Source organism: Cyclopterus lumpus, chromosome 19 (assembly GCF_009769545.1).
Source record: "Cyclopterus lumpus isolate fCycLum1 chromosome 19, fCycLum1.pri, whole genome shotgun sequence".
Taxonomy (NCBI): Eukaryota; Metazoa; Chordata; class Actinopteri; order Perciformes; family Cyclopteridae; genus Cyclopterus; species Cyclopterus lumpus.
The window spans coordinates 3975664-3992967 of NC_046984.1; the positions used below are offsets into that span (position 1 = coordinate 3975664).

The 17304-nt window shown below is 46.3% G+C and overlaps 4 protein-coding genes across 6 annotated transcripts in view; 2 read left to right on the forward strand and 2 right to left on the reverse strand.

Annotated features, from left to right (window-relative positions):
* Positions 1 to 49: 49 nt before the first annotated feature.
* On the reverse strand, positions 50 to 6093 carry zgc:194990 (uncharacterized protein LOC568410 homolog). Of its 2 annotated transcripts, none has more exons than XM_034558682.1 (10): positions 5472 to 6093; positions 3722 to 3815; positions 3527 to 3625; positions 3283 to 3390; positions 2908 to 3066; positions 2571 to 2711; positions 2385 to 2436; positions 1993 to 2019; positions 1756 to 1782; positions 50 to 1670 (listed from the first exon to the last, which is right to left on the reverse strand). In XM_034558682.1, the coding sequence occupies exons 2-10, from the start codon at positions 3782 to 3784 to the stop codon at positions 1111 to 1113; spliced, it is 1236 nt and encodes a 411-aa protein (XP_034414573.1). In that variant the 5' UTR covers positions 3785 to 3815; positions 5472 to 6093; the 3' UTR covers positions 50 to 1110. The 2 variants fall into 2 exon arrangements, with proteins under 2 accessions (XP_034414573.1, XP_034414571.1); XM_034558680.1 differs by having other exon boundaries at positions 5378 to 6093.
* Positions 5604 to 10582, forward strand: si:ch211-250n8.1. The gene is made up of 16 exons (XM_034558679.1): positions 5604 to 6135; positions 6336 to 6443; positions 6648 to 6723; positions 6865 to 7021; positions 7138 to 7183; positions 7282 to 7340; positions 7472 to 7507; positions 7661 to 7713; positions 7803 to 7935; positions 8844 to 9058; positions 9135 to 9180; positions 9285 to 9350; positions 9427 to 9486; positions 9569 to 9654; positions 9765 to 9859; positions 9943 to 10582. The coding sequence occupies exons 1-16, from the start codon at positions 6099 to 6101 to the stop codon at positions 9975 to 9977; spliced, it is 1308 nt and encodes a 435-aa protein (XP_034414570.1). The 5' UTR covers positions 5604 to 6098; the 3' UTR covers positions 9978 to 10582.
* LOC117748688 (histone H3.3A) lies at positions 10079 to 12169 on the reverse strand. Its single transcript, XM_034558683.1, has 4 exons — positions 12040 to 12169; positions 11145 to 11285; positions 10873 to 11026; positions 10079 to 10790 (listed from the first exon to the last, which is right to left on the reverse strand). The coding sequence occupies exons 2-4, from the start codon at positions 11270 to 11272 to the stop codon at positions 10662 to 10664; spliced, it is 411 nt and encodes a 136-aa protein (XP_034414574.1). The 5' UTR covers positions 11273 to 11285; positions 12040 to 12169; the 3' UTR covers positions 10079 to 10661.
* Positions 12170 to 12514: 345 nt separating this feature from the next.
* The window catches only part of unk (unk zinc finger), an 8389-nt gene continuing 3599 nt past the window's right edge, over positions 12515 to 17304 (forward strand). The window contains exons 1-8 of one of the 2 annotated variants that reach the window (XM_034558678.1): positions 12515 to 12802; positions 13280 to 13489; positions 14396 to 14572; positions 14696 to 14826; positions 16392 to 16527; positions 16632 to 16749; positions 16843 to 16927; positions 17024 to 17304. The exon at positions 17024 to 17304 is cut by the window's right edge and continues 15 nt beyond it. In XM_034558678.1, coding sequence (XP_034414569.1) covers positions 12654 to 12802; positions 13280 to 13489; positions 14396 to 14572; positions 14696 to 14826; positions 16392 to 16527; positions 16632 to 16749; positions 16843 to 16927; positions 17024 to 17304 — 1287 coding nt within the window. In that variant the 5' untranslated portion in view covers positions 12515 to 12653. The remainder of the gene's footprint in view (positions 12803 to 13279; positions 13490 to 14395; positions 14573 to 14695; positions 14827 to 16391; positions 16528 to 16631; positions 16750 to 16842; positions 16928 to 17023) is intronic. The other variant, XM_034558677.1, reaches the window with a different exon arrangement.

The window sequence follows — 17304 nt, forward strand, 5'->3', positions numbered from 1 at the left end:
GATTTGTATTATATAAAAAAAAGATTAAAGAAAAAAAGATCCACGCATATTTAATACTTTAAGATTTTTACTTCAGTGAGGTTACATGTAATGCCAAATATAGAGGGATTCCCTCAAACACAGGTTGCCACTTGTGTTGCTCATTTATATGCACATTTCCTTACTGACAAGCACGATTTTGCAACGCAGACAGATATTAAAAAAAAATACTATTAGATGTAACGTGTAATGTTTCTTATGTTTGTTTTTTATACGCAACAATATGGTACACGCTGCTTAAAGTTGATACTTTTCATATCCTTCTTTACTCGGCAAGGCCATTGTGTTTTGCATTTTTTAATATATCAACATTAGAACAATGAGATCTTGATATTTTAGATAAATGAGACTGAAAGATTGTATTTGCTTCCATGCAAGTCCTACTGTAGTTTGGCTCCACGTTTTCTAGTTGAGAATGATTTTGTAAAACGTATTTTAAGAGGATATATGTTTGTCAGAAAAATTCTGATGTGGATAAGTGGATGAACCTCTCACCAAAAAACACTCGCGGTTAAGTATTCATGTACTTTTTGCTCAGCATGTATCACTTTTTGTTTGTAGGTCAGTTGTATTGCAGAATAAAGATTTTAAATAAATACATTTGTACAACATTTGAATGGTTCTTGATAATGGCATATTAATAATGCAGGAGACAAAGAAGCAAACAGAGCGAGACTTAACTCATCACATGCATCAACCCAGACTGTAATTATCTGCACGTTACAAGCCCACTGGCGCTCTAAGAAGCGGGCCGCTTCACTGTGCCTTCATGCTTTAAGAACATTTGTGAAGCTAGTTTGCAAGTTTCAGCTCTAAAAATAGATACATTTCTGCATTGTAGGAATGAGAACCTTTGCAAATACAGTTTTGATGTTCCGTTTTCACTTTAAATGGAAAAAACAGGTCTGATGACTTCTAAAACCTCTCAAAGCTCATTGGACGGTGTTGAAAATATTCACCCTCACAACACAAATAGTCAAACACTGTATGTCTCCGTGAAGGCAGAGTAACAGAAAGAGTAAAGCAGAATGATGGTGGCTCTTGCCGCCCCCGGCCCCCCCCCCCCCCCGTTCAGTTCCAGAGGCAGGGCCCGGGGCAGAGGCACGGCTCTCTGACGTCTGCAGGCCTTATCACCAGGTCTTTGACCACCTCCACAGTCCCGAACACGGGGTACAGTTCCTCTGTGAACTTCTCGTTGTAGGTGTACAGGTGGGAGCGCTTCTCTACGTCGTAGAACGACAGTTGGCCCAGCTCGTAGTCCAGGTACACGCCTACTTTCCTGGGCGCCAGGCTCTGTGGCAGCTGGGCGGCTGGCACCGTCAGGGCCTTCAGATCCGCGCCCCTCTCCAGCCGGAGGGTCAGGTAGCCCGTGTCGGTGGTGAGCGAGCGGAAGCCCTGCCTCACCGCGGACGCCTTGGCCACACCCAGCCGCCAGTCCCGCTCGCCCACCTCCACCTCCCAGTAGTGGCGCCCGGAGGCGTAGCCCTCCCGGCCCGCCGCGCACCACCAGCCGTCGAACCGGCGACGGCACCGCGGCACCTCGCGGCGCTCTAGGCCGCAGCGCATGCGCTTTTCATCGCCGGAGATGAGCAGGTCCGCGTTGGCTGAGTCAGAGTCCAGGGTGACTTCCTCTGCGGGGAAGGGGATATATTACAACTCTGATTAACGGCCAATCGGAACGCGGGTCAGAGGTCAATTAGGAATGGTTTGTCATACCTGCAGCGTCGCAAATCCAATTCCACACTGTAAAGAAGAAGAGAGAAACATCAAAAGTAATGCATTGGAGTATTTTAGTATTATAGTATTTTATCAAAATAAAAGGTTATAATCATGTTTATCTTCAAGGTCAAATACAATATCGTGTGACGCATGGTCATCTTGGATCCGTTCAGTACAGATTGCTCACTGTCACACGTTAGTTGCCACTGAATTGCTGATCTAAGTTCTACTCACCACTGTGGGGGATGTAGCGGACGGCGTCTGAAAACATAGATGGATTACTGTGATTACAAGGAGAGAATCAAGAGCTCCATTCATCGGCCCGGTCCTCCCTCATGCTGCCCTCCCAGTTTGCTTTCAGTCACTATCCTTTAATCACGTATTGATCCTGATTAGTTCTAATGAAAGTGACTCATTAAGTTTCACTCCTGCTAAAGAGGCCACACACACACACACACACACACACGCACACGCACCCGCACACGTACACATACGCGGTTGTAATCAAAATCAGTTCACACATTGTGCACCGCAAGTGCTTCTTTAGAGCTTGGTTTTGTTTAATTCTTCTTTTATCTTTTAGCACTTTCCCCAAGTTAACAAGAAGTTATGTGGAACACACTCACCGATCTTCTGGCTCCTCTGCTTTCTCACCAGCCACTGCTTAGTCACGTCCTCCTGGAAGCGCACACACATGAAGGCAGCATATAAAGACAACACCTCTTTTTTGTTTTCTTTTGTGAATTAGCACACCGCTCTTTAATGGTAAACAATTCATGCACCAATGCACATGTTGGGACAGACATCCAGACCTTGACGGGGCTGTCGGCATTCATCACGGCCAGCATGACGAGCTCCACAGCCGGGAGCAGGTTGGGGAGACGGCCCCTCTTCCACTGGAACTCCAGGTCCTCCAGCATCATGAGCACGGGCTCGCCCGGCCAGATGGTGGGCTGGAGAGGGAGCGAGTTGGAGACAATGATGAGTGTTTACTCTCAGCTCCCGGGTTTGATGGGATGATTGTCAAGGGCAAGGTTTAGTGTAATCATCTTTATCAGAACTGGGTCACACTTTAATCGCCGACCAGCCACGTAGGCGCAGCAGGGGGAAAGAGCTGCTCCACGTCTCCCTCAACCATCCCACAGTCACCTGAGGTCTGCTCTTGATCCCCCGCGTCCAGTCCATGATGACTCTTTTGTGGGGCCCCATGTCACACTCCCCCCCGGCCTCCAGCATGCAGAGGAGGCGTCCCTTCCAGTCTTTCTTCCCTGGTTTCTCGTACTGGTATTCAGACAGGATGATCCTCGGCTGGACAAAAACATCAAAGCAGAGCCGCAGCAATTTGTGGATGGACCCAAACATGATCGGCAACATGTTTTGATCATCAATTAATTTTTGGGGCAAAAACGGCCCCCCAAAAAAGGCAGTTTTTTAGCCTTACATTAAACTGAAGAACATCCAGGAAGTATGTAGTTGGTCAACTTATTAATGACATAAATGGCACTAACTGTAGACCGCGCGTACCTGTGCTCTCTTCTCCAACACAGCAGCCCACTCAACAATAAAATCCCGACACACACTGGCTGGCCAGATGTCCTCGCTGGTCCAGATGTGGCCGAGGATGTTTGACCTCTAGGGGCACAGACAGACAGCACACAGGACAGATGAGATAACCTGCGGATGCACGCTTGTCTGTGACTCGCAGAAAGGCTAGAGGAAGAAGAGGAGGAGGAGGAGGAGGAGGAGGAGGAGGAGGAGGAGAGCTCACCTGGCAAATTTTGTTGAGTTCTCGGGCCAATTCCATAATAAATAACTGACTCTCCACCAGCGACTCCTTCCGGTCAAGTTTCACTCGCTTACGAGTATCCTGGGGCAAAAAAAACGAAAACAAAAAAAGCACATTTTGGAGCACGGTGTTTAGAAAAATAGCACACACAAATGTGCCATCAGAGGAGAACCCTACCTTGAGTCGGATCTTGAGCTTTTTGGCTGGCTCTATGAGGAACTGCAGGCAGTCCTTCATCATGCTGGTTTAGCCAGAGAGGGAGGTGGATGCCCTGTAGTACAATAATAATCAAACATTATATTACATTTTTTTTAAAGCCTGAGTACGCTGGCACACACTCTGTCGAGAGCTGGCGCTGAAGTGCAGCTGACTGGGCTCGTGTCGGCCACACAAATCGATGATGGAGCAGAAATCGGTAATTTATGAGAGGTGGCAAAAGGTATGGAGAGAGAGAGAGAGAGAGAGAGAGAGAGAGAGAGAGAGAGAGAGAGAGAGAGAGAGAGAGAAAGAAAAGCACTGCAGAACTTTCATCACAGCTCTGCACTGGCAGTCCTCAGAGAGCTCATTATTAGGCACACTGTGCTATCATCAGGTGAGGAGGAGGGGAAGAGGACCCAGGAGAGTGAAAAGAGACAGCCCACCCACCCATTCAACACACACATGTCGCGTGTGGGGTCGATGCATCTCGATCATGGCCCTGAAATTGGAAATGTATTCCCAAGGAGATTCGAGACAGCAGCGCAGAGCACTTTTAAATCACTGTGGAGGGTGCGGGGGGGTGGGGGGGTTGGACCAGTTTGCTGTTGATTCAGCAGTTCACCCATGAACGCTAGTTTGATGGCACTCAGGGGATTTGCTGTTCCTTCTCGTGACGTAGCTGAGCCAGAGGATCGTATCGACTTCTCAAGGAGAGAGAGTACGTGATGGAGAGTTTTGAGACCACAACGGAGGACGGTCAGGCCTTTTTTTTTTGTACCTTTTAGTGAGCAATACTATTCATCTGTGAGGATATGATACAAACAAATAAAAAGTATTTTTCTCAAGTGTGTGGCTTTTTTTCCCCTCCACCACTATGGTGACAAAGTAGAACAACTTGAACAAGCCCACTACAGTTAACCTTTTAACCATAAATAAGACAGAGTGATGTGTGTGGATGCCAGTGGTCCATGTGCACTGAGAGGCCAGGGCACGTGATGAGCACACAAGATGTGCCACTGAGCCTGTTAACTGATTAAGTAGATACTGTCAGCCTATTAATGGATTTTAAATACACATCAGTGTCAATAAGAGGGGGATATATACCGTAGTATTTGGCAATACATGCCATCAAAAGTCTCTATCGTAACTCCTGGTTATGATGTATTTGTATTTGTTGGCAGTGAAGGGAGCGTGTAGAGTAGCTGGAAGATTTAGAGTAAATCCAGGATTACCTGCGGTGCTATTGCTGTGCAAAGCAGGTACACACGTTCTATATCGGGACTGACGGACCAGCACGCGGGTCGTCATCAAAACAAGACACCGCGCGCGACCAACAATAGGGAATATATTGTTATATGATATCTCACAAAACGTTTAATATTCAACACAGGTCTACATTTCGGGGTTAATCTAAAAAAAAAGTGTAATTTTCAAATGCTTGTGCTAAGAATAAAAGAACCCCTCGTGCACATGAGACATGTTTTCTAAAAGATGTAACGTTAGGCAACACAGGCAGACAATTATTATTATATTTAATGTATTTTAATAAGACGTTACGCCGCTTTTTTTCTCTGCTGAAATGAGCGTTTTTGTGAAGAAAAACCGAAGACATAGAAATAAAGGTTAAAGTCTGACCTCGTTGTGGGGACAATTCTCCTTTCCGGGGGCAACTTTTGCGCAGCTTCTCTGTGATGTTTTTTTTTTTTCTTTCCGCAAAACTCGGACTCACCCGGCGCTCGGAGCTCGTTCCCTTCCGGAGATGCGCCGCTCGCGACCGCTCTCGCCCACTTGAGGCGCGAGAGACGGAGCGCGCGCGCGCTCTTATCTGCCGCCGAGCTTGCAACTTGAAAGGAGAGCCACGAGAGGCCGCCGGAGCTCCGCCCACGACGGATCCCTCAAAGGCTTTTTTAAAATTAGCTGTGAGTGTGTAGCTAGTGGTAATAGATAGGCCCGACGTTTCACTCCTACATTGTTGTACAACATGTAATAAGGATATTTTTTTTGACATGTAACATTAGCGAATGAACCGCGTTAACTTGGGCACGGCGATAGTCTCTGAAGAGGCGGCGCGGCGCGGCGCGGCACGGCCGCTTCTACGTGCGGCAGCGGAACAGCAGATGTCGCTATTCGGCCAGTAAACACTCCACATCTCCACACACGCTGAAGTGGTTTCTCCGGTGCTTTCTGTGGCAGACATAGTCCTCCCGAGGAATGGGAGGGTGTCTCGGTATGTTGGGTTAGGCTTCCCGGAAGTGTGATCACAACGCGCGTCGCCGCGCTTTAAAGACCGGAGGCTTCGCGCGCCCGTTTGACAGCGACAGGCAGCCTCTGCTCCACAGCTGGACCCCGACAAAACATGGCTCCGAAAGACCCTCTACTCGTCACTCTTAAATGTAAGGATCCGTCATACAATGCACAATAAAAACAATACTGGATGCGTGTTCCGGGGGCTTCATATGCTCGCGTATTATGGCCAAAACAAACCAGTTTATCTTTAGTCCTCCTGGCGATCATCGTCATTTCCCACATCAGCAGGACTAAAGATAAACTGGTTTGCGTGAAAAATGTGTCAAATTGTATGTTTACTCCGCAGTGTGCGTCCTGAACCTGCAGTCGGGTGGAGGGGTCGTGTCGGACACCAACCCTCACCTCGCCTCATGCTGTGAGCTTCTGGAGCTGGTCCTCAGGAAGGGGCTCCAACGTTAGTATTCCTCGTAATATGTATACTTGCTGTTTCGCAAGCTTGTATATCTGGCGTGCATATGTTGTGAGTGGTTATAGTTTATGCTTTACGTCATTGTAATTCTTACATTAAAACCCACAATACTGTGGGGCAGCGTTTGATGTATTTAAAAACACTCATCTGAATCACCACGTGAGAAGTGCATGTTTGCTCTCCCTCCAGAACCAGTTCTCAGTCTGGTACACAGAGACTACTGGCAGTGTTTTGAGCAGCTTACTCGCCAAGATGCCTGTGGCAGGTAACAACCTGCTGCCTAGATCAACTGGCTTTTAGCTTCATACTTTACACTGTAACATACACCCCTAATAAAACCAAAATTAGCACTATTTCAACCCTTGCTATTACCTGTGTGTGTGTGTGTGTGTATATGTGTGTATAGGCTGTCTGCCCTGTCCTTGGCGGTGGAGCAGACCAGAGTTTGCAAGAAGCTGCTCTCAGCTCAGGGCCGGGGCCGCTACCTGCTCAGGCTGGCCCTCAGAGGCAAGGCTCTGCCTCAGTTGATCACACCCCTGCTGCACGCACCCAGAGTCCTCGAGGTATCGATGCCACCTTTTTTCTTTTTTTTCCTGGCACTGTTGGAAGCAGCATCGCTGCTGAGTCTCACTGACAGACTGACGGCGCTTCAGTTCACGCTGTGTCTCTCCCCCTGCAGTGGTACAGCCCGGAAATGTCCATCCTCAGGAATGAGGAATTTGTGGGTGAGTGTTTTTGCTCGATTGCGTTCGCGTAACGCTGAGCAAAGCCGAGGAAATGATTGTCACGGAAAACGTCAACGCCGCTGTTCTCTCCCTCCCAGAGCCGTTCATGTCGCTGCTGATGGTCCTCTCTCTCACAGAGTTCAAACTGGACATGGCGGTCAGTTCAGCTCCTTTTTGTTTATGCCATTAAAAATGTCTCTCCAAAATATAACATACAAAATTGTCTTTCAAATCACTTTGATTTCAAACGACTCTAAACTAATTACCCCCTCTGGTCTCTTTACACAGAATTGCAGTTTTCTGGATGAGAGCTGGCGCCTACCTGTAAGAATAAAAACTAATCAAAGATTATTGTTTCGAAACACACAGCGTCACATCAATATTATGAAGGTTTTTAGTCGCAATGGGGCCTTCAAGAGATCATGTGATCAGCAGAATGCGAGAGACGGTCGGTCAATCGTTTCTTTACATTTCCAGGTGTGTGAGACATATGAAGTGGTGCCCTGTCGGGAGGTGGGGATGGTGTTGAGGTGTGTCTCGTCCACTCCAAGTACTTCCTACCCATCAAGTACGCCTACTCGTAGTCATGTGTCCAACCCGCTGCATTCCTCCCCCTCAGGTATCTCAGTGGGCGTGTCTTCGTCCTCGAACTGATGCCCGGCAGTCAGGCTCACGTCGACAACTTCCTCTCTCCGGGTGACATCATTGATGAGATCAACGGAACCTCGCTGAGGAATTCCAAGAATAAACAGGCACCTTCACACTCGCTGCGTTATATATTAAAGTCATAACCAGTGAGGTTCATAGACACCACGTCTTTGTGATTCACCATAGTGGAGCTGCTATCAACAGAAGCTTACGTTTGAGAGAAATACAGAATACCAAGTGCACGTCCTGACACAGCGCCCACACACATGCTTTTCACTGTGTACTTATTGCGTGATAGTGGGGATGGACATTTTTTGTAATTCCCCGATTCAAGCACCGATTACCATCCATACTTGATAAGACACTATAAGCATAGCTGCTGCCAAGAAGGCCCAAACATAATTCTATTAAGGTGGAACACTAGGAGAATTAAATCACCTGTATTCTCCTATTGATTAAACCAATAAGACACAGGCCGGGCACACCTTTTGATTAACCGTACATGTATTTGCATATTTCTGTGAAAGCAACAAATCAGTAGAACACCCTGCTTGACATGGTGAAGAGCTGCAGCCCCATCAGCACTAAAATTAAACTAAAAAATCAGTTGAAACCTGGTCAGCGCTGCACTCATTGAGCACAATTATTATAGTTCGTATTTCTTACTTTTAATGTTTTTTATTACTTTTAATAGTTTGTATTTCTTACGTTTAACATGCTGTACTGTAGCTTTGCATTGTGTGTTCTTCTTACCACATATACTGTTGTATTGCATCTTATCCTGTACTGCTTTATGTTTGTTATGTCTGTCAAGGGACTACAGATGCAAATTAGCTGTAGCTACAATCTGGTACAGTGCATCAAATGTTTTTTAACTGCACATGGTCCTTTTTAAATAAAGATATAATAAATTAGGAATTAAAAATACCCGCTGCTCTCAAAACATGTAAAATTGCTGCAGGAAATGTCGTCAATAGCGTGTTTGCTAAAAGAGGTTTCCCTTTTCTCCCAGGCAGGCGAGGTTCTTTCCCAGCTGAAGGGCTTCCCTATCGCCATCAGCGTCGTACGGTGGCGGGCTCAGGACGGGACGGTGTACCAGCCCCTCGTCAAGCTCCTGCAGGCACTGAGGATGGAGAACCCCGCCCTGAAGCTGGGTCCTGCTCCCCCCCAGCAGCCAGACACCAAGGACCAGACAACCTCTCCATCACAGTGTCTCAAAGAGGGAAGGCAAGTTGGTCATTAAATGTAACACTTTGTCAGGTGGACTCTTGACGAACACACTGACCTAGCTCTCCTCAAACAGGAGTGTGTACACGGTGCAGTTCTTGGGAAAAGTAAACATTGGAATGGTAAATAATCGCTATTGCGTTACATTTTAAACACATGCTCAATCTTCATAGTCGTGCTGGTCTTTTCTATAACTGCTGCAATATCCACCATTATCCTTTCTTAGTTTGGAGGCAGAGAGGTGCTGCAGCACGCCATCAGACAAGTGTTGCAGAAAAACCTACCCAGCAAGGTAATGACACCGCAGTCACAGCCTCGGGGAACATGGCAACACGTCAATATCAACATGTATATAATCCCCCCCGCAGGATGTGCTCTTAGATATGAAGGACACCCATTTGACATGCACAGACAGAAACAGTAAATTGGTAAGCATGCGACACGTCTCACTTGTTTAGCATGTCTTTGTTATTGCTCAGTGGGCATTACAATACCTGGTTTCCCCACCAGGAGCTGTTTGAGCACCACTACCCAGAGATTTCATGTGTGGGGAGGTTTGGTCAACCGGATTACACTATATTTGCATTCTGCATGACGTAAGTAGTCGAACAGTCAATTATACAGTGTTAGTCACATGCCTCTATAAAATGCAATAGGATGAACAGTCAGTGGTCACATTCACGCATGAGATTGTCTCGCTTCACAGAGACTCCCCAGAAACCCATCGGCCCACCGGCTTCTCCTGTATTGCACTCAAAGCAAGCACCACAGAGGAGTGTGAAGAGATAGTCTCCCGTATTGGTGAGGAATAGCAGTTTTGCACCAGAAGGCAATTTACCCAATTTTTAATAGACAATAAACGTCAGTTTTTCCTCTTCTTACAGCTACTGGCTTCAAGCATACAGAGTGGTTTGTATGACCTCAGTGAAAGCAAACTCTTGTTTTGTGTAGTTGTAAATAAATGTAAAGTGTGTAAAGATCATGTACATTACTGTTTCAATCAACTACAGAACACATGGCTTTCTACTCATAAAGACCTTTAATAGAAAGACACGCGACAACATTTTCATAAATAGTATTAAATGTAGCTGCCAAGGTTTATGTTGAAAAACATGTAAAAAGCAGTCCAGAAAAATACAGGAGGGGGAGGGTGCCATGCTCCCAGTCACAGAGTGTAGAGTATCAACTGCCGCAGCAAATACCCCGACACTGCAGTGAGACCGGCTGAGCAGGACATGCTGGCATTTTGTGATGAGTGGTAGGTGGGCAAAGAGACCCTGGACCCCCTCCCCAAAGAAGATGTGAAGAAGTTATCCCGTAGACAACTCCCATCCCCAGGTGGAGCCCGATGTCCACAATGAGTGAAGGGTGATACGATGGCTGAAGTAATGACCCCATGATGGAACACTAGGCAAGATACTCTTACTGCACAACATTTCCAACTACCTTAAGTGTACTCAGACTTGTGGAATGATTGATATCGATCTAAAATACAAAATCCAAAAGTAAACTTGTAAAAAAAAATACCCAAGAAATAACATGTCCACAAAAATGGTTAAGTACGATAAATAGGATTATTTGCCACAATGTCGTCGGCCGCTGCTTAGGCCCTCTCTCCCCTTATCCTACGAGCCAGCTGGATGTCTTTGGGCATGATGGTGACACGTTTGGCGTGGATGGCGCACAGGTTGGTGTCCTCAAAAAGACCCACCAGGTAAGCCTCACTGGCTTCCTGTTGAAAGGAGAAGACAGAGTTAGGTTCAGTGCAACTACTTCCCCCACTAGTACATGTGTGACAGAATGAAGGCGTTTACCTGAAGAGCCCCAATAGCTGCACTCTGGAAGCGCAGATCCGTCTTGAAATCCTGAGCGATTTCTCTCACCAGACGCTGGAAGGGCAGCTTGCGGATGAGCAGCTCGGTGGACTTCTGGTAACGACGGATCTCCCTCAGAGCCACAGTTCCAGGTCTACAGTAAGGATGTTAGCGCATTATTAACAATAAGCCAAAAATGTCAAAAATATACATGCAAATATCATATGCGGAAATTATTATAGAGTTTGCCGCTTAACGTGGTGCCAACCTACCGGTAACGATGGGGCTTCTTCACGCCTCCCGTGGACGGAGCGCTCTTCCTGGCTGCCTTGGTAGCGAGCTGCTTCCTGGGCGCCTTTCCTCCAGTGGATTTACGAGCAGTCTGCTTGGTACGTGCCATCTCGTCGTTCTTGCTAAAATGTCACATAACCAGTCCGAATTTAAAAAAAAGGTAAGACTTTCAAAATGGTGTTAGCCCCGCCTAGCACACGGGCTATCACGGCTCCCCTCCCCCAGGTTGCGCCACTGGGAGGCGTCGTGTTCCGCGCTACCGCCATAATCAAGCTACAGCAAGTAATCACAAAAACACAATAACACGGTCGGCGGCGGTTACATATCAGTTAGAAGAACGCCTGTGTGTTGTTTTTCATAACAATTTGCGCCATGGTCCGTACAACAACAGTCACCACCACCGTCACCGAAGGAGTAAAAAAAAAACCCCACTAGGTCCCTGAAACGGTAACGGCTCAGCCAGCGAGCCTTTTCGACCTCGCCATTTTATCAGTTTCTCATTTCACCCTCAGTCGACATTGCCTCGCGCCAGATAGGGCAACATTAGCTCACACATAATTAGCGTTTCAGAACCCATGTATGAAATCTCAGGCTTCAATCGCGACGGTTTAGTCTAGAAATATAATTTTTTAACCGGGTCTTGTTTCATTTCAATGGGCTAAAGATGACATTTAGTTCGAAAACGTCACGCGAAAGATAATCCATTGTTCCGTGTCTAGCTAAAGCTAAGGTTAGCATGCCGCCATGTTAGCTCGTGCAACAACAACAATAACCGTGAACACAAACTTTATCCGGAATTATTTCACTCATCACATTTTCCACACCGACTTCGCGTAACGTTACAATAACGACACGGACAAACGCTCTGATAATTACCTTTAAGACGTCGGGTCGCTGTGAGACAATCGCCGTAGCGGGCAGTTGGTGGCTGAAAACGTTATGTGACGGAAACGGCTGGAGGCCGAATATAAATACTTTGTCGTGACGTCATGGTTGTAAAACACCGGACGTTCATTGGTTCACATTTCACAATACTTACCATAAAGGAAACGATAAACCACCAACAAAAAAGCTTCAATAAATACAAAAAGAGTCCAATGTTCAGTATCAAAGACACAATAATATTGTATGTGAGTTTTTTTTATCTGTAGCATATTGTAAATACTAGACTTCGTACCAGTTTGTGGCGGTAACGTTTGCACACCGCCAAAGAAAAACAAGTGAACAATATTATTTTCCCAAGACCCATGTGTTATTAATTGTCACGGTGAATGATGTCATTTCAGCTCATTAGTTAAATTGCGATTGAACTCCTGTGTGTACGCTCATGACTCCATGCCCCACAGTTCCGTGTTGTCTCCTTCGCTACTACTTCCGGCTGCCTTGCGCAAGCTCACATCGTTGCAGAATGCGGATTTAGAAGCTAGCAAGAATAGCTAGCCACTAAGCTAAAAACAAGGTTCTCGTTGTAAGGCTTCAAACGGGTAAAAATGTCCAAAACACACGCACAACCCCCGTCGTCTTCGGCGGCGACGACGACCGGGGGACCCTCTTCGTCCTCTTCGTCTTCGCCCGCTGGGGGCTCGACATCTCCCGCAACCGTGTTGAACGTGCAGCCCGAGAAACCTCAACATTACACGTACGTAGCTAGCTTAGCTGGATTAGCTTGCCAAATGTACACAACCTCACGTGTAGCTGCAGACGCCAAAATCCTACAGCTAAATTGTGTTTGCGTGTGTGAGTTATGGACTTCATATTTTTTGGCGTGGCTGCACCAAGCCTATCGAGCGATAGTGTGCTTATTAACTGCAGTAGGTCTTGAGAAAAGAGGCCTAACGTGAACGTACTCACTGAGAGTAGTCGTTTCTTACAAAGATGTGTGCCAACAGCTTCCTTTTAGCTTCTGCTTTTGTGAATATGCATAGACTTCAAGAATAAATGTAAGATAGGGATCACTGGATAGCTCATCACTCTGAATATCTTCACTCTATTGAATAAGCTGTAAATACATATTAAGACACTATTACTTGTTCAAGAAACTTTAAAAGGCGGTTACACTTTCTAGAAATGTATTTTATGTATATTTTTAACTCTTGTTGCTCTACTCTCCCCCCAGTTATCTGAAGGAGTTCCGAACTGAGCAGTGTTCCCTGTTCGTACAGCACAAATGTACACAACACAGGCCATTTTCCTGTTTCCATTGGCACTTCCTGAACCAGCGGCGGCGCAGACCCATCCGCAGGCGGGACGGCACCTTCAACTACAGCCCAGATGTGTACTGCACCAAATATGATGAGGGGACGGGCACCTGCCCGGATGGAGATGAGTGAGTACGATGTACTTGGGCTGCTTCACGTCAACGCCGGTGTTGCTTCTCAGGAGGCCCCTCAACAGAGCCTTGCATTCAGCATCAGAGTATCTGTGTAAGGGGGAGGGGGAGTATTGTTACTTTTTTTTGCACTCAACTGCAAAACCGGCCCACACTTTACACGGGAAGACGACAGTGGGGACTTGAGTGTGAAATGTCTGGGTGAATTACCGCTTCACCTTCTTGTAAATTACGGTGAACTACGCGGTCTTTAGTTAGAAGCCTCACCTCACTAGGTCTTTTGGGGGTTTGCAGAAGCCGCTTTACCTTTTTAAATTGTTCAATCTGGCTGCTCTCTAAGGCACTGTCTATGTCTCATCGCTAACATTTGTCAGCTTTGACATTTAAATCCCTGAATTGCTCAAGTGAATCACCAGACAAGGTGGAACGTTGCATGTCAAAGGACCTTTGGGGGGTGGGGGAGGACGCTAAAGTAGCGACTTAGGATACACCCTGTCCTCAATTATACGTCAAGTTGGAAGACAATCGTCACAGTGAGCATTTAGCATCTGAACAAAGACATTTTCCCACTCGTGATTCTTTTAGACTCTAATGTACAGGGCCGTTCGGATCCGTTCGACACCCTGTTGGTGACAAACGCAGACAAGGGGAATGTAAATGCAGCATGGAGGGAACTGGGATGTCTTCGATACGTGCTAACGAACCACTTGATGGAGCGCTAAGTGAACATTTGAAACAATTCCTTTTCCAGCTGTCGTCTCAAAAACACCTTGTGGCAGAGAAAGAGAAAAAAAACATTGACCATTTCACAGAGTTGAGAAGAGTGGACATTTAAGTTGTGGCAAGAACTATACTTTATTTTGTAAATGATTTGAACTATGTGTTTTTATGTTTGTGTCCCAGGTGCCCATTTCTACATCGGACAGCCGGTGACACAGAGCGACGGTACCACCTCCGCTACTACAAGACGGGATCGTGTATTCACGAAACGGACGCAAAAGGCCACTGTAGCAAAAACGGCTCCCACTGTGCCTTTGCCCACGGATCACACGACCTGCGCAGCCCTGTTTATGACATCAGGTGCCAAGATAACTTCATTTTGCCGCATAACCAATCAACCTTTGACCTCCTATCAGTATCTGTTTGCGTGTATTTGGTGCCATGATTTTTCACGGAGTCTCTTCACACTGCACATTTTCACAGAGAAGTGCAGGTCATGGAGTCTCAGGGAGGCTCGGGGCCCACAGAGGGAGGTGGAGGAGACGGGCAGTCGGGACAGGCAGCGAGCACAGCCCTCATTGAGAAGATACTGAGTGAGGAGCCACGCTGGCAAGGTAAATCCATGTTGCAGCACTCTCACGCTCGGATGGGAGAGAAAGAAAAAAAGCCCAATGTTTAATCAATGCAAAGTGCCGTGTTGGTGGGGACATGTTGCTTACGGGTGACACGTGAAATATGATGCAGGGAGTCGAGTTTGGAGGCTTATCCGATAGTAAAAGCTGCACAGATATCTAATACTCTTGAGAACAGTAAACATATGGCGTTCGTGTTGCAAATTAATTTACCAGGAATGCCAAAGTCAGAGGGCGTTGAGTCAACTTTTGTTTGCTGGACGACCCTGTATTTCTTTTAGATAGATAGATAGATAGATAGATAGATATATACTTTATTAATCCCCAAGGGGAAATTTGTTGTCATAGTAGCGTCCAACACTTTACAGACACCAAATGGAATAGACTAAATAAACTAAACACACAAAATAAAATAAAATATAAGAACAGGGATGACAGATATATACAAAATATAAAATTATATATATATAAAATATATATACACAATAGAATACAAATAACTGTGCAGTGTGTATTAAGGAAATTCAATAAAATTAAGTGTGCAAAATATGTAAACTATATATATATATATACACAATAGAATACAAATAACTGCAGTGTGTATTTAAGGACATTAATTTAAGTTTAAACAGAGTGTGCAAAATGCAAAGTATGTGTAGTGTATATGAAGTGTAAATCAACATAAATTTGAATGTGTACAGTGAAAATGAAAATTTGTCCACAGAGGATCTGGCCAGAGGTGATTTGTTGTACAGTCTAATTGCCGTGGGCAGGAATGTTTTCCTTGATCGGTCCTTGTGACAGCGGAGCTGGATGAATCTTTTGGAGAAAGTGCTCCGCTGACTCTGCAGCAGGTGGTGGAGAGGGTGGTCCGAGTTGTCCAATATGGACAATAGTTTATTTTCCTGTACTCCTCTGTGTTGGCCCCTCCCGGTGCATTGCAGGACTGGCCTCATTCAAAGGAAAGAGAGGGGAGCGTTTGGTCCGAACACAGGCTTGTTAAAAAAATTCATACATGTGATTCCTGTGGTCTAAGACTGTCCAAAATTATTAGTAGACAATTCTCCTAAATCCCCAGAAACTAGAGTGTTAAAACTGAAGTGTGTTGTCATGAATGGAGAGTGTGGAACTGCTCCATGGACAATGAATTAGGAGAGGATTTTAAAGATGACACTGAGAGCGCCCAGGCGGAATGTCCTCAGTATATAGTACATTTTCTGTTTAACACTTTAATTAATAAAACAATAATACAAATCGTTTCCACACTTTATACTTGGTGCCCTCAGAAGTTTGAAACTTGAGAGAGAGAGTAGCTCATGCTCACAGCTGTTAATGGAACCGTTCTAGGCCATGAAATTACACTGTAATTATTAATTACTGTGCTCTTCCCCTTTAACCCTTTTTTAAATGCTGTAAAAAATAAAAAAAACAATTTCTCTGTTTTGAGGGATCTCCAATCCTTTTTACTGTCACTTATACCTGGTGACTCTCGACCATCTGCTCGCCTCATTGTCTCCTTCTGCCTTTCTTGTGTTTCAACTCCTTAGATAACAACTACGTGCTGTCACACTACAAGACGGAACTCTGTAAGAAACCACCCCGCCTGTGCCGCCAGGGCTACGCCTGTCCGTACTACCACAACAGCAAAGACCGGAGGCGCAGCCCGCACAAGCACAAATACAGGTGCTCCCTGAGAACATCGTGGTGGTGGTGGTGGTGGTGTTTTTGCCCAACTGTGAATGGGTTTAACCCCAAAACTATGTGTTGTTTGTCCTTGCCCGCCGCAGAGCGTTGCCATGTCCAGCCGTCAAACAGAGTGAGGAGTGGGGCGATCTCAGTAAATGTGAGGGAGCAGAGGGATGCCAGTATTGCCACACAAGAACAGAACAGCAGTTCCACCCAGAGGTTTGTCTTGTCTCAGCTGAGTACTTGAATTTAGCCCCAGAAGTCGCAGAGGATGTGTCTCAACGTGTGTTGTCTTGCCACTGTTTGTCCCAGATCTATAAATCCACTAAGTGTAATGACATGCAGCAGTGCGGCAGCTGTCCCAGAGGACCCTTCTGTGCCTTTGCTCACGTTGAAAGTAAGTCCTCATAATGAGTTTCTAAGCACCTCTCAAGTCTGATGATTCATTTTTTTCAACTCCCTGTTCGATTCTTGATTGATATCGTTGCTCCAGGGCCCTTCGTTCCAGAGGAGCCACCATTCCCCACGCCTAGCTCCCCTCCACCCCCCAGGCCTCCAGACCCTCTTCCTGCTCAGGAAGCGTGTTCGAGCCCCAGCAGACACAACATGGGTCATAATCCGGGTTGCATCTCGGACGCCTTCTCCCCGCCTGCGGGGTCATGCGTGGCGGAGCACGGCCTGCTGGGTAGTGTTCTGTCTCTGTGCGAGGAAATAAGTGAAAGGGCGGAGCCTCTGTCTCCTTGGGCCGGAGGGTACGGCAGGGCACCGGGGTTT

Bases quoted from the DNA above. Each gene is read 5' to 3' on its own strand.
- zgc:194990 (XM_034558682.1), bottom strand. From the start codon at position 3,784: ATGATGAAGGACTGCCTGCAGTTCCTCATAGAGCCAGCCAAAAAGCTC. The intron at 3,626-3,721 runs GTAGGGTTCTCC...TTTTTGCCCCAG, and splicing joins AGCTCAAGATCCGACTCAAG to GATACTCGTAAGCGAGTGAA. The intron at 1,671-1,755 runs GTATGACAAACC...CCTTCCCCGCAG, and splicing joins TTGGATTTGCGACGCTGCAG to AGGAAGTCACCCTGGACTCT.
- si:ch211-250n8.1 (XM_034558679.1), top strand. From the start codon at position 6,099: ATGGCTCCGAAAGACCCTCTACTCGTCACTCTTAAAT. The intron at 6,444-6,647 runs GTTAGTATTCCT...CTCTCCCTCCAG, and splicing joins CCTCAGGAAGGGGCTCCAAC to AACCAGTTCTCAGTCTGGTA. The intron at 9,487-9,568 runs GTAAGCATGCGA...TTTCCCCACCAG, and splicing joins CAGACAGAAACAGTAAATTG to GAGCTGTTTGAGCACCACTA.
- LOC117748688 (XM_034558683.1), bottom strand. From the start codon at position 11,272: ATGGCACGTACCAAGCAGACTGCTCGTAAATCCACTGGAGGAAAGGCG. The intron at 11,027-11,144 runs GTAGGTTGGCAC...TCCTTACTGTAG, and splicing joins AAGAAGCCCCATCGTTACCG to ACCTGGAACTGTGGCTCTGA. The intron at 10,791-10,872 runs GTAAACGCCTTC...TCCTTTCAACAG, and splicing joins CAGCTATTGGGGCTCTTCAG to GAAGCCAGTGAGGCTTACCT.